The sequence below is a fragment of the Gymnoscopelus microlampas genome, assembly GCF_963454915.1.
Source record: "Gymnoscopelus microlampas genome assembly, chromosome: 11".
Lineage (NCBI taxonomy): Eukaryota > Metazoa > Chordata > Actinopteri > Myctophiformes > Myctophidae > Gymnoscopelus > Gymnoscopelus microlampas.
This window is the reverse complement of record NC_139948.1, coordinates 9,780,405-9,793,900: the sequence shown is the minus strand read 5'-3', so window position 1 is coordinate 9,793,900 and position 13,496 is coordinate 9,780,405. Positions and strand designations below refer to the sequence as shown.

General features: G+C 43.6%; 2 protein-coding genes and 1 pseudogene across 5 annotated transcripts in view; 1 reads left to right on the top strand and 2 right to left on the bottom strand.

The window, feature by feature from the left end:
- Positions 1–1,777: 1,777 nt before the first annotated feature.
- On the bottom strand, positions 1,778–2,370 carry LOC311054554 (transcription initiation factor TFIID subunit 12-like; annotated as a pseudogene). Its single transcript has 2 exons — positions 2,331–2,370; positions 1,778–2,138 (listed from the first exon to the last, which is right to left on the bottom strand). The product of its transcript is annotated as a transcription initiation factor TFIID subunit 12-like (transcript).
- Positions 2,371–2,432: 62 nt separating this feature from the next.
- On the top strand, positions 2,433–3,614 carry LOC311054553 (mevalonate kinase-like; the record flags this gene model as incomplete). Its single annotated transcript, XM_084070563.1, has 1 exon — positions 2,433–3,614. One exon carries the CDS (start codon positions 2,433–2,435, stop codon positions 3,612–3,614), a length of 1,182 nt encoding a protein of 393 aa, XP_083926689.1.
- A 1,461-nt stretch (positions 3,615–5,075) lies between these two features.
- The window catches only part of LOC311055302 (protein SCO1 homolog, mitochondrial-like), a 59,188-nt gene continuing 50,767 nt past the window's right edge, over positions 5,076–13,496 (bottom strand). For 2 of the 3 annotated variants that reach the window (XM_084071434.1, XM_084071432.1), the window contains exon 8: positions 5,076–5,200. The gene's annotated coding sequence lies outside the window, so the exon portion shown is untranslated. Of the gene's footprint in view, positions 5,221–13,496 lie in introns of all 3 variants that reach the window. The other variant, XM_084071433.1, reaches the window with a different exon arrangement.

The window sequence follows — 13,496 nt, the reverse complement described above, 5'->3', positions numbered from 1 at the left end:
AATTATGTTTTTTTTTACCATTACATTTTATCACATCGATTAAGCTTATTTTCCATTAATATTTTAAGTGATACAATATCCACTCAATGCACGAGTGGTAATTAGGTATAAGGATTACTTTATAAGCATGCAATGCCAGAGATAAGTGCCATCATATCAAGTCGTTACCTCGCCATATACTACATTATGGCTCTTCACCTGCAGTCACCTCAATTAAACACGGTAAAGTACGCCAACAATAACCGTAACCAGCACTTGGTACTGTACATCATTACTTTCAATCACCCTTTCTTGTTCAATCTGCATCTATCTTAAAACAAACTTTATAAAACATGTCTCCAAAGCTGTCATCTACATGTATTTATTCCTTCTGTTCATGCAGATCCTGCTTGTGAAATTAGATGCAGTCAAATAAACATTTAAGTCGTATGAAAGGGGATTGTCGCCAAATCTGATAGTCATTATATTGTTAGTATTTTTGGTAAATTAGAACAATGGTTCTGCCATGGTGAGAATTGCATTCACAATTACACTTATCAATATAATAAGATACACATCACGTTCAACACTTTTACAGAACGTTATACATCGTTCATCAGTGTGGATGCTCACATAATTTCTTTATAGTATATTAAAGTTCATTATTGGTGAGGACCTGTTTACCTAATGTTAGCCAGACACATAAGCCAGACTAGAAAAATTTCTCCTCGGAGCACAGGTCTCTGCCAGGTCAGGTAGGTTATTGTGGGCCAGCAATGTTTGGAATTCGCCAATCAGGATGGAATATGAAAAATCGGACGGATCCGTCTTGATCACTTGACTATAGAGATAATGTGTACCGATTTGCGTGATGTTTGGAATAAATTTGTAGGAGTAATATTAAAAAAAATGTTCTACAAAACTCGGCCTCCTGGTTAAAAGGGTGGCATTTGTTCCTCGATGTAGTGCAAATGTGCGTGCAAGGTTTCACCACAATCGGACGCTGCGTTCATGATTTGTTCAAAATGAGCCACTCCCGCAAACTTTAGATGTCAATCTTAGCCAATCAGGATGGAATATGAAAGATGTAACAGATCCGCCCTGATCACATGACAATAGAGATCATACTGATACTGATTTGTTTGAAATTTGGTTAAATCTGAAGGAGTAATATAAAGAAACTAGAGTCTCGGGGGGCACAGCCCCCCGAGACTCTAGTTTCTTTTACCCCAGTTTCTATTACCCCAGCCGCTGCGCGGGGCTTTAGGGCTGTGAGGGCGTGCTTAATTTGGGGTACAAAAATGGTGGGATAGAACTGTCCAAAAGAAGAAAGAAAATATATATATATTTTTTTTAATAATTGGAAAAAAAATGTATTTCTTTTTTACGTGGTGGTCCGCGGACCCCCTGTGAGTGTTGGGACCCCCGGGGACCCCCCTGGAACATGGCGGACCCCTTCGGCTGTTTTTTTTTTTTTTCATGACCGTCTTTGCTTGTTTCTGTCGCTTGTTTTTGAAAACCTGGCATAAACCTGGCATCCCGACTGACATCACTGACGTATCCTTGGTATTTGTACTTCCGGGTTGCATAATGATGACATCACTGTCGATTCCTTTGGTGTGATGAACCTACGCTGGTTTGTTTACCAGATTTAGCAGCACAGCGTGCTGTAGGCTACTGTGGCCGTCGCCGTTTGTTTTTGTGTTTGGGATGTACATGGCACGTGAAGGACGGACATATTGTGATGAAGACATGAGTGAAGTGAAAGTAACGGCCTGGGTGGAACAAGTAACTCTTGTTACTTTTTGCTGGTCTTAAGGATCAGTGCCATCCTCTGTCTGTGAGCCTCTGTGGTGCAAGCCTTCTTAAAGGGCCGTATCTGGTCTGAGCCGTAGCCAGGGATGCACATGTTCCACTGGCGCTCCAGATGCACCTGGACGTCCTTCACCTCCAAGGCGTTGGACTTGCGGTGGCGTGCCAGCTGACATGCAGCCGTCACCACGCGCTCTATGAAGTCATCTGCAGTCTGTAGCAGCATCTCCTCCACGTCCTCATCCAGCTGCTCCTTTGGGTCCATCTCTCTCACAGGTCCTGTAGCTTCTTCTTACTGATCAACTGAGATCCCTCTGGGCTGATTCTACCGACCAGGAGGGCCTTCACTGGAGTTGAGGTATCCCAGTGGCCATGGGTGGAATGGAGGGGGTCTGTGGTTTTGCGACCTCTGCTGTAGGTTGAGTTCCAAGTCACTGGCTGACCAATCACAGTCTATGACCTCAGTCATCTATGATGTCAGTACTAGTCTGTGACATCAGGCATCTCCATATTTAGGCACAGAGCGAGTCGACAGATACACAGACGAGAGTCCTGAGACAGTTTGACAGACACTGTCATTGTCACGGATGTGTTCACAGTCAACTGCCATCATCATCACACCTTTATCCTTAAAAATAAAAATGCAGGTCAAAGAATGCATGGTGTCTGCTCCAGGAAAGGCCATCCTTCACGGAGAACATGCAGTTGTTCATGGAAAGGTGGCTCTGGCAGTGAGTTTGAACCTGAGAACATATTTATGGTTGAAGTCGAGCTCTACGGGTAAAGTTGCTATCAATCTTCCAAACATCGACACGTTCGTCTGCTGGGATCTGTCTGACCTGAAGCAGCTTCTTCCTGACTCTAATGCTAAAAAGGAAGTGCCGGATGAAGGACTTCTCAGGAGACTACATGAATTTATCGGTGTCACCAATGGGAACTTGGACACTTGCAGCATGGCCACCTTATCATTCCTCTACATTTACCTCTCCCTGTTTGCATCAGGAGATTTGCCCAGTATGACAGTGACGGTGTGGTCCGAGTTGCCGACCGGAGCAGGTCTTGGATCAAGCGCTGCCCTATCAGTGTGCCTCTCTGCTGCTCTGCTCTGTGCCAGTGGAGCCATTCCCACTGCTCTCAAAGACCGGGACAACACCGGCAGCTGGAGTCAGCAACATATGGAGATAATCAACAGCTGGGCATTTCAAGGGGAGACGATCATCCATGGTGACCCATCAGGGGTGGACAACGCCGTGGCGACATGGGGCGGCATGCTGAGGTTCTCGTCTGGGAAGATGACAGCGCTGAGCAGGGCGCCATCGTTGAGAATCCTCCTCACCAACACCAAAGTGCCACGTAGCACCAAGGCGCTTGTTGCTGGGGTGAAGGACAAAATCAACAAGTTTCCTTCTATCATGTACCCTGTGCTTGAGTCAATGGATGCGATTTCCTGCACTTGTGAGAAGACCCTGTCAGAGATGAGCAGTGAAACAGTCACAGGAGAGCACTACGATGTTCTAGAGGAGCTTATTGACATGAACCAGCACCAGCTGAATGCGATGGGTGTTGGACACCCTGCCCTGGACACGTTGTGCCGCCTCACTCTGGACAGAGGACTTCACAGCAAGCTGACAGGTGCTGGAGGAGGGGGGTGTGGCATAACCCTCTTAAGACCTGAGACATATCGCTCAGTTATCCAGAACACTGTACAGGACCTGCAAGGCTCCGGCTTTGACTGCTGGGAAACCAGTATCGGTGGCCCCGGTGTGCAGCAGCATTCTCCTCTTTCTGTGAAGGAGGGAATTTTAGAAGGTTTAACCACTTGAACCCTAGCGTCCCTATTCTGGGCATGTCATAATAGGCGAGCATTCGGTGAAAATACAACACGTTGCGAGCTTGTACATCGTCTGTTTTTGACCAGCACCAGACCAAGACATTTGGTGTAGAGAGAAAAAGTAGGGGACCAAGTATAGACATCTCTGGGGGCCCCAGTTGATGTAGTATACAGTATATAGGGTTTAAGAGCTTAGAAACCTGTGCAGCAACATGGAAGGAAGGCATTTTGGCAGGTTTAACCACACAAACCTATTCCTTATTCTGGGCATGTCATAATAGGTGAATATCCAGCAAAAATAGCCAATCTACAAGCTCACAATATGTCACAACTCACAACACATTGTGAGTTTTAGATGAGCTTTTTTCCTCCACTTAACAAAAGCATATCACTTACACACACACACACACACACACACACACACACACACACACACACACACACACACACACACACACACACACACACACACACACACACACACACACACCCTCCCCATAATGCTTTGTCTGCCAGGTGATGCTGCAGAATTGTTGTAGTTAATCATACATGATTAGTGAAACTAATAATGGATCTGAATATCCTAATTACAATCTGATGTTTTCATTTTGTACTGTACATGTACTGTATATGTTGGAATGAAAATGATGTTATTTATTTTATTTTCAGGAGTGAGTGTTGTTGAAGGTCTCCAACAGTGTGTTTAGAGATCTTTGTCCAGTAGATGGCAGCAAAGTTGCTTTACTTTAGCAGAGGCTAGAATGTGTTATTTAAAAGGGAGTGCTTCCTAGTGACTTGAACATTGGAGTGTGACCTACAGGATAGGACAATCTGGAAGAAAATGTATAAAGATGACCCCTTGAAGGCCTAATCTCTCAAGACAGAAAGTCTATCAGACTTAGAAAGTCTGATAGAAACTTGTTTTTACCAAATGTATTCCCAGATTGATGTTAGCCTATTAGGCCCTTGCACAAAGAGTCTGATACGATTTTTTAAAAAAAATAGTTTTTAACAAATCTGAAAAAATGCAGGAATAGAAGTGGGCTCGAGCAAGAGGTCATAGAGACCATTTAAAATGGTGGTGGCCTGTTTGTTTCGTGCTGAAAAAAGAAACGTACTTTGTGCAAGAGCCTTATTGATGGAGGCGATGACCACACTGCTTGAGTGATGTGCATGAAGGTTTAACTGCCTCATTTTATAACCATCTTTTAAACCATCCAACTTGCACATGTTATCTTGCTACTTTTAACCATATTGTCATTTTGGTTACATTGTCAATATCACATTGACCTGCTTTTGTGTTTCTTTTCTTCTTTCTCTCTCTTTCCCCCCTTTTTTGAAACTGTAAATGACAGAGCTTGTCGAAAAATAATTGCATCCACTATTACTCCTATTTAAATACATTGTCCTTATAAAAGGATTGGTCAGATCAGGGTCTAATGCACTGGCCGGGTGGAGTGACCGTTTTATTATTTTAAGTGATCATCAATTAATACTGTATTAGATTTTTATTTTTACATCAAAATAAAACTGGTACAAAGTGAACTTCTCTGTCAACAGCAGATGGAACAGTTGGAGCTCAGGAGTGCTACAGCAAACTGCTTTCATATTCAGATGTCCACATAGACGGCCAGGCCGCCAAAACCAGAGCAAGAAAGATTTGTGCTTCTGTTTACACCGAAGCTTAACTATAATTATTATTTTCAAACATCCAAAAACATCAACAATTCTCAAACCAAAATTATTTTAATTTTGCAGCTTAAAAATCAGCTTGTAAAATACAATTTGGGAAGTTAACTTCCCAACTAGTAAAATCCTCAGTGTATCCATTGGTAACTCCCTGACAGTATTTGTCTACTTGCCAGCCCATAGAGCCCCATTGTGAACCCGGAAATGTTGAGTACACCAAGGTTTTATGTTAGAAATGTTGAGTATGGGTCCCCAGCATGTAGAAACTGCCGGATGCTAACTTGGATATGTTGAGCAATTTTTTGAATTAGCGTAATTAGCTTTTATTAGCATAATCACCTATATGGACAATATTTCAGCAATAGTCCCGGGCCTTAGGGATATTTTTGCGCTAATCAGTCTTAAATGCACCAAATTTGGCCCAGATGTAGCCCAGGGCATGCTCTAATGATTTAGCTAGGGCGCCCGAGCGGGCGACCTTTGGGGTCGCCATAGCGACCAAATCCAAAATGGCCGCCATGTAAAACTGTTTTGGCTGTAACTTTTGAACCAGATGAGCTACAAATACAAACTTGGTGTCTATTTCATGTTTTTGACCATTGCAAACACATTGGAATGCTTATCATTACGATTGGGTGTGTCTGGAACCCTAATTTGCATATTTCCAATATGGCGGCTATGTGAAAACGTTAACCTTTGACAGTTTTGGCAAACTTAGTGTCTATTTTATGTTTTTTAAGCATTAGAAACATATGAAATGCTCCGATTTTCTGATTGCATCCATCTAGACTGAGCACTCTAATTTACTTATTAACAATATCAACACTATCCCCAAAAAGGTATTCAACATTTTCAATCAGAACACTTTTAGGAACAACCTTAATAAGCAACCTTTGTATGTTACACATATAATGTATTTGAAAGATAGAACAATGGAGTGCAGCACATTGCTATTGATATAGATAGGAGTATTTGAAACAATCTTACAATTAATGCACACAAACTCTGTACGTGCATACGTGGGCTGGGCTATTCAGTATAGTATATATGGAGATCCGGTTGTCCAGAACCGCTGATCCAAACGATATGCCTCTCTGAAGATGGGGGGTGCCGCAACTGTGGTAATCTTCCTGCATTGTCCCGGTGCCAAAGAAAAGTCGCACCTTGTGACTATAGGCCAGGGGCTCTGACATCAAAGAGCATGAAGACCTTTGAGCGTCTGGTACTGAATCAACTGATACCGATGGTGAGTGAATACCTCAACCCCCTTCAGTTTGCATACCAGGCGGACATTTGATGATGCCATCATCTACATGCTAAACAGGGCATTCACACTCCTTGACACCCTGGGCAACACAGTCAGAATCATGTGTTTTTACTTCAACACTATCCAGCCACAACTGCTTGCGTTGATGATGTGGACCACGGCTTGGTGGCATGGATCACAGACTACCTCTCGAGCAGTATGTGAGACTGCAGGGTTGTCAGTCGGAGGTGCTGGTGAACAACACGGCTGTCCCCAGGGCACAGTGCTGTCACCTTTCCTGTTCACCCTATACACATCTGACTTCCAATCAACTCCAAGACATGGCCCCTGCAGAAGTTCTCAGATGACACTGCGGTGGTCAGCTGCATCTCAGGTGACAACACTGTTGAGCACGATAGCATGGCGAAGGACTTTGTGGACTGGAGCGAGGCAAACCGCCTCCGGCCCAATGCTAGCAAGACCAAGGATGATGGTGGTGGACTATGGCACGACCAAGAGGGTACCTCTGGCCCCCAGCACCATAAATGCTGAGGTGGTGGAGATTGTAGCCAACTACAAGTTTCTAGGAGTGCACCTGAACAGGTTGTTGGACTGGTCTGACATACTCTAATGTAGGAGCAGGCTGTTCTTCCTGAGAAGACTTTTGACGTGTGCAACAGGATGCTGTAAATGGCTGGTGAGGAAGGTGGGCTCCGTTGTGGGGACCTCACTGGAGGGGGTGGCTAAGGTGCGTACAGTGAGGAGGCTGGACGCCATCATGGCAAACACGTCCCTCTCCCTTCACAAGGATATAGAGGGGCATCCCGGGGTAGATTCACCTACCCCGAACTGTTTGAGACTTGGCTTGTCTTTTGTGCAGGTAGCTATGAGGATTTACAACGAGACACACGTTAGTCGCTCTGCCAGGTCAACTGTCTATAAAGAATACATCACATGGATGCACCTGGGACGTATCATCAGTGTTGTAGCCTGGGTCATAGGGTGTTTCAGGCCTCGCAACATACACCCTCGCCCAGGTGACCCAGCCGGGGTTGATCAAGCCCCAACTCACGTCCCAGGACCCACGGTCAGTCCTATAGGGAAAGACAGGGCCACTCAGTCCGCTTCTCCGGAACTACTCTGCCGGAACTCGAGGAGGCTCTGGCACGTGGAGGGACTAGGCTCTGTGGGTGGCCTCCTGGCCGGGCTCCTCCTTCGTCTCACCAGGTCCAGGACCTGAGCACTGTACCAGATCCGCTGCACCAGATCCGCTGCAACACCCCAATCCAAACATTTCCTTCTGGCGTGATGGTTCCTTGGACCGGTTTGCTTGAATGGCCCTCCTAAAGGCCTCACCGTGGGTTTGTTGGGCTTCTTCCTCACGGAAGACACAGGCTGGGAGCGCTAACCCATACTGCTCCCGGTCATATAACTTGGAATAAAAGATGTACCAAGGACTCTGACCTCTAATTACACTTAGATAGTTATTGTACTGATTGCACTGTGGACACTTTGTCACTTTTCTTTGCATTGCAGTGATTGTACAGGTTGCACGATTTGACAGGACACTGTAACCTGGTGTTATTGTTATTTTTCTGCATAGTGCAGGATAGTTTGTACAGGTGTATACTTTTGTTCTTTAGTGATGGTGCATCTTATTGTTATGTCTTACCTTTGTATTGCTGTATACATTCCTTACTCTGTATTGCTGTATACATTCCTTACTCTGTATCTGTAACTTTGTAACTCTGACTGCTGTGCTGCCTCTGGGTGACTGAAATTCCCCTGTGCGATCAATACAGGTATCTATCTATCCATTTTGCTTATATTGTATGTTGTCATCTGGACCCCTCATTGTTGGTGAGGCATCCTCACATCCACATAATCAGGTGCTACTGTGAGATCCAGTGTTGCCTCCCAAGCTGCCCATGAACTCTTTTCCCATGGCCAAGGAAGGCTGATGTAGTATCACATCCTGCTAGCGCATGGAAGAGAGGAAAAGCCGGAGTTTGTTACACCTTATCATGTGGATGTGAGGAACATTGAGGTTCTACACAACAAACCTTGTTGTGTGGTGCCCCCCTCCACACACCGCATTAACATTTTTATTTGTATTGTTTAATATAGTCTAGCCTACTGGCTTATTATCTGTATCAATAGGGATGTGCTCCACTCCATTTTTCTATTGTTTCAATAAAATTGTATGTGTAACATACATAGGTTGCTTTTTTTAGCCGCATGCTGAAAAGCATAGCGGCTCTATATTCAGTCTGACTCTGACCCGACAGATTTCCGACATGTATTCATTGACATGTATTCATGTTTGCGACACTTTTTTTGCGTGATTGGCTGTCGTTTAAGCCAATGGGATACTCGTCCTCCCAAGCTATGGGACTAGACACGCCTCTCTCAGTGGATTCGTCTGAGCGCTAGCCGAATTTGGCTAATAGTTAGCTTGTATGCTTGTATGATGTTACTAACTGTTTTTAGCCAAACGCGGTAATGTCCACTCTCCATTAGTTCTCGACGCAAGTTGCGTTATTAATCCCGTAATTTTCATGTATTGTACATCCCAAAATCAAATGTATTAACCATGTGAGAGAGAGTTAAAAAAAAAAGCGATTCCGGGCGAGGTAAACAGAACACTCGCCCCAAAACACACTCACCCCCATTCATTTCGCGGACAGAGGCCGCCGGATTAGACCCGGGCGAGTGTGTTTGGGGACGAGCGTTCTTGTAATCCATTGCCGCATATGTAGCCATGGTTCACATTCATGTTTCAGGGCTACTGCCTACCGCATGATGCATCCATATCAAGGGCCCTTTTAATACAAAAACCCACGGCAATTTCGGTCTACAGTACACCAGCCTTCAACAATAGTGTACATTCAGTGGTCAGGTTCGTTCAGAAATCAATTGAAGAACGCAGGAGCGAGTTTTCCATATATAGCAAGCCACGCGCGAGAACGTGCATACACGCAGTACACTACACATGTGTCGTTGTTGACGTTTTGAGATGCTTTTAATTTGAAGGTATAACAGGCTGTTCAATGTGTTTTTGTGAGTTACGATAACTGACCGGCGTGCTCTATGCCGTCGTGTTGTGTTAAAGAGGCAGAAACGGTGCTTTCTGATTTTCACAATACAATGTAATTCACCCGCGTTTAGTTCAGTATTATAAAAGCGTTCACCCAACGCGTGTAAACTTAAGCTAATAGGTTAACAACAGTCTCGAGTCGGTCTCAAACAGTCAGGGGGGGAGGGGGGAGACAAAGACTCGGTCGAGAGAGGCAGAGAAATGCAGACGATGCATCTCATTGCACAGAGGTGCGTGAGCAAGATAAGGATTTAACTTCATTTAAATCAGCACAGTGTAAGCACAGTGTAAGTTAATGTCCGCTGCCGTCAGCGCCATCTTCATAATAAATAAATATATATTCAGAACAGAATAATAATATTAAAAATATTTAATAAAACAAAAAATCGAAAATCTTCTTTTCTTTTTTTTCGGGTTTTGGGCCTAACATGATGGCAATAGTCGGGTTCGGGCCGAGCCCCGGTCCGGCCTAGTCGGGCCCAGTTAGGGCCGAGCCTTCATTTTCAGGCCCGTTGAGAACTCTATAAATGATTAGTAGCCTTAAAGCTACTATTTGAATACTATTATCATTTTGCCTATACTGTGTGGCTCGCTGTGCATCACTCTGATTGCATCTTTCATTCATTCTGCAACGTGTTAATTGTCCATCACCTGACAACCATTAGCTGTCTTTTGTCATCTTCATTTCTTTATAGTTAAATGTTGTGTTGTTGACAAGATTGGGGCCCAAAAAGCCTGCCGCCTGCGGCTTTATTATGACTTGTCATTCTTGTTTAGGTTGTTGATAGTGGTCATATTGGTAATAAGCTAATTAAAGTGCTCTAGATAGATTTAATCATTAATCGGAGCATTCCAATGTGTTTCTAATGCTTAAAAAAACATAAAATCGACACCAAGTTTGCCAAAAGTGTCAAAGGTTAAGTTATAACTCGTTTTCACATAGCCACCATCTTGGAAATATGCATATTAGGGTTTCAGACACACCCAATCGTAATGATAAGCATTCCAATGTGTTTGCAATGGTCAAAAAACATGAAATAGACACCAAGTTTGTATTTGTAGCTCATCTGGTTCAAAAGTTACAGCCAAAACCGTTTTACATGGCGGCCATTTTTTAAACCATTTTTGAAACCAGCCCTTGAGAAGTCCCTGGACGGGTGCTACACCAGGATGCTGCGTGCAGTGCTTAACATCAGCAAGAGTGCGTATGTTACCATCATAATCCTGTATGAGGGAATACCAAGGGTGAGCGAGAAGATTGCTGTAAGGAGAATGAGACTAGCAGGACACTGCCAAAGGCACCGAGAGCTGCCAGCCAGCAAACTGGTGCTGTGGGAACCAACACATGGGCACCGGTCAAGAGGACGCCCCACACTAACATATGTGGACACGCTCAAGAAGGATGCAGGAGCCCATAGCACCAATGAGCTGGCCAGATGTATGGAGAATCGGGATGACTGGAAGCAACGATGGAGGGCTCGTCTGAGGACGGCCTAGAGAGATTTTGGATTTGGCCGCTATGGCGACCCCAAAGGTCGCCCGCTCGGGCGCCCTAGCTAAATCATTAGAGCATGCCCTGGGCTACATCTGCGCCAAATTTGGTGCATTTAAGACTGATTCGCGCGAAAATATCCCTAAGGCCCGGGACAATTGCTGAAATATTGTCCATGGTGATTATGCTAATAAAAGCTAATTACGCTAATTCTGAAAATTGCTCAACATATGCAAGTTAGCATCCGGCAGTTTCCATATGCTGGGGACCCATACTCAACATTTCTAACATAAAACTTTGGTGTACTCAACATTTCCGGGTTCACATTTTGGCAAGTGGACTATATACAAAAGTAAATGGACCATTATGGATACAAATTGGTTACACTTGTATGATATATAACACTATGTACAAAAGGAAAAAAGGGGGGGAAAGATATGTACAAGAACAGGGGGGGGGGGTCGGCTGTCTAACGGGAAAATGGTACTACCTCCTCTTTTGGCCTCCTGAAAGGTGATTTTTTTAAGGCTCTTTTAAATGAGCCCAGCGAACTGCATTTTTTGAGGGATGGGGTTAGACCATTCCAATCCTGGGTGGCAGTGCTGTAGAAGGAGAATTTGCCCATGTTTGTTTTATGGGTGGGTGGTACCAAATTGTTGTTAACGCTCCCTCTGGTATTGCAACAGGTATTGTGACTGTGGGTGTCACTAACCTTTTGGAGGTGTGTTTCCCAAACATTTGTTTTGTGTGTACCACAAAAATACAAGTAGGCTATATATACTCAATCAGTGCATTGACTGCTAACTAGGGTTGTCCGATATTGGCTTTTTTACCGATAACCGATATACCGATATTGTCCAACTCTTAATTACCGATACCGATATCAACCGATACCGATATATGCGGGGATTATTGTGATTAGGGTAAGCTCAAATTTCATATCACACACACCATATACAGTAAGAACTCCTGTAACTTATTTATAAAGCAAAAAAAAAAATATATATATATATATATATTTTTTTTTTTTCAAAAACCGATACCGATATTTTCCCGATATCAATTTTTATGCTAATATCGGCCGATAATATCGGGAGGCCGATAATATCGGACATCCCTACTGCTAACCAAAGAAAAAATCACACCTGTGTGAAGGTAGCGGCGCCTTTGATACATTTTGTCATCAATAAGTGTTTATAATGTGTTTATAGCCACGTGTCACGTGAAGCTTGACCAATCACTTTGTTGACGTGTCTGACCAATCAGAACGTTGATGCAAAAGCCAGGTATAGAGCAGGATCCGCGGCTAGCGCCGCTAAAAAAATCACTACCGGTTTGCGTGATGTTTGGACAACATTTGTAAGAGTAATATAAAAAAATCACACCCTGTGTGAAGGTAGCGGCGCCTTTGATACATTTTGTCATCGATATGTGTTTATAATGTGTTTATAGCCATGTATCACGTGAAGCTTGACCAATCACTTTGTTGACGCACCTGACCAATCAGAACGTTGACGCACACGGACAAAGTCAGGTATAGAGCAGGATCCGCTCTATACCTGACAAAGTCAGATATAGAGCGGCTAGCGCCGCTAAAAATCACACCCAGTGTGAAGTGGGCGGTGTCTTGCTAGCTAATCACAATACTGGGCTAATACTGGGCTCACAGTGATGGAAGTGATTCACTTAAAAAAAAAAGTGTGTTTTTTTAAGTGTGTGCGCGTATTTATAGGGCTATACATGTACACATGTGTCATGTGTTTCTAGCCAATCACAGTCCTGAATAGAGTCATGGTGGCCAATCACGGTGCAGGGTTAGGGGGGTACACTGGTGGGCTCTCTCTCTCTCTCTCTCTCTCTCTCTCTCTCTCTCTCTCTCTCTCTCTCTCTCTCTCTCATATCTTGGTCTGTACGCATTGCTATATGAGGGATTATAGAATGACATTCTTCTACTTACATTTATGAAATCAAGCATGTTCTGTATGTCTCTACGTCTGCCTGTTTACCAATTTCCGCTCCGTTTCAGTGATTTTTAATACATTTTCAGAATATTTAGGTGAAAATTTCAATTCTGGCTGGGAATTGTTAGGTCATCTAGTTTCATACTATTTTATGTACAGTCTGTATAGTCTGCCAAATTCCAAGAACAATAATTCAAGCAATAATGATCAAAATAAAAACCAAACATATTTTAAACTATCAAGCTCTAATCTTAAAGTAAAAAGTAAATGAATCTAATCGGATGTTCAGATTGTGTTGCATAAAAATCCTATAGGGTTCTATTGGAAATAAAATAATCGTTCAGATTCTCCTATAGGGTTCTGCTGGAAAGAACATACATGTTAAAATT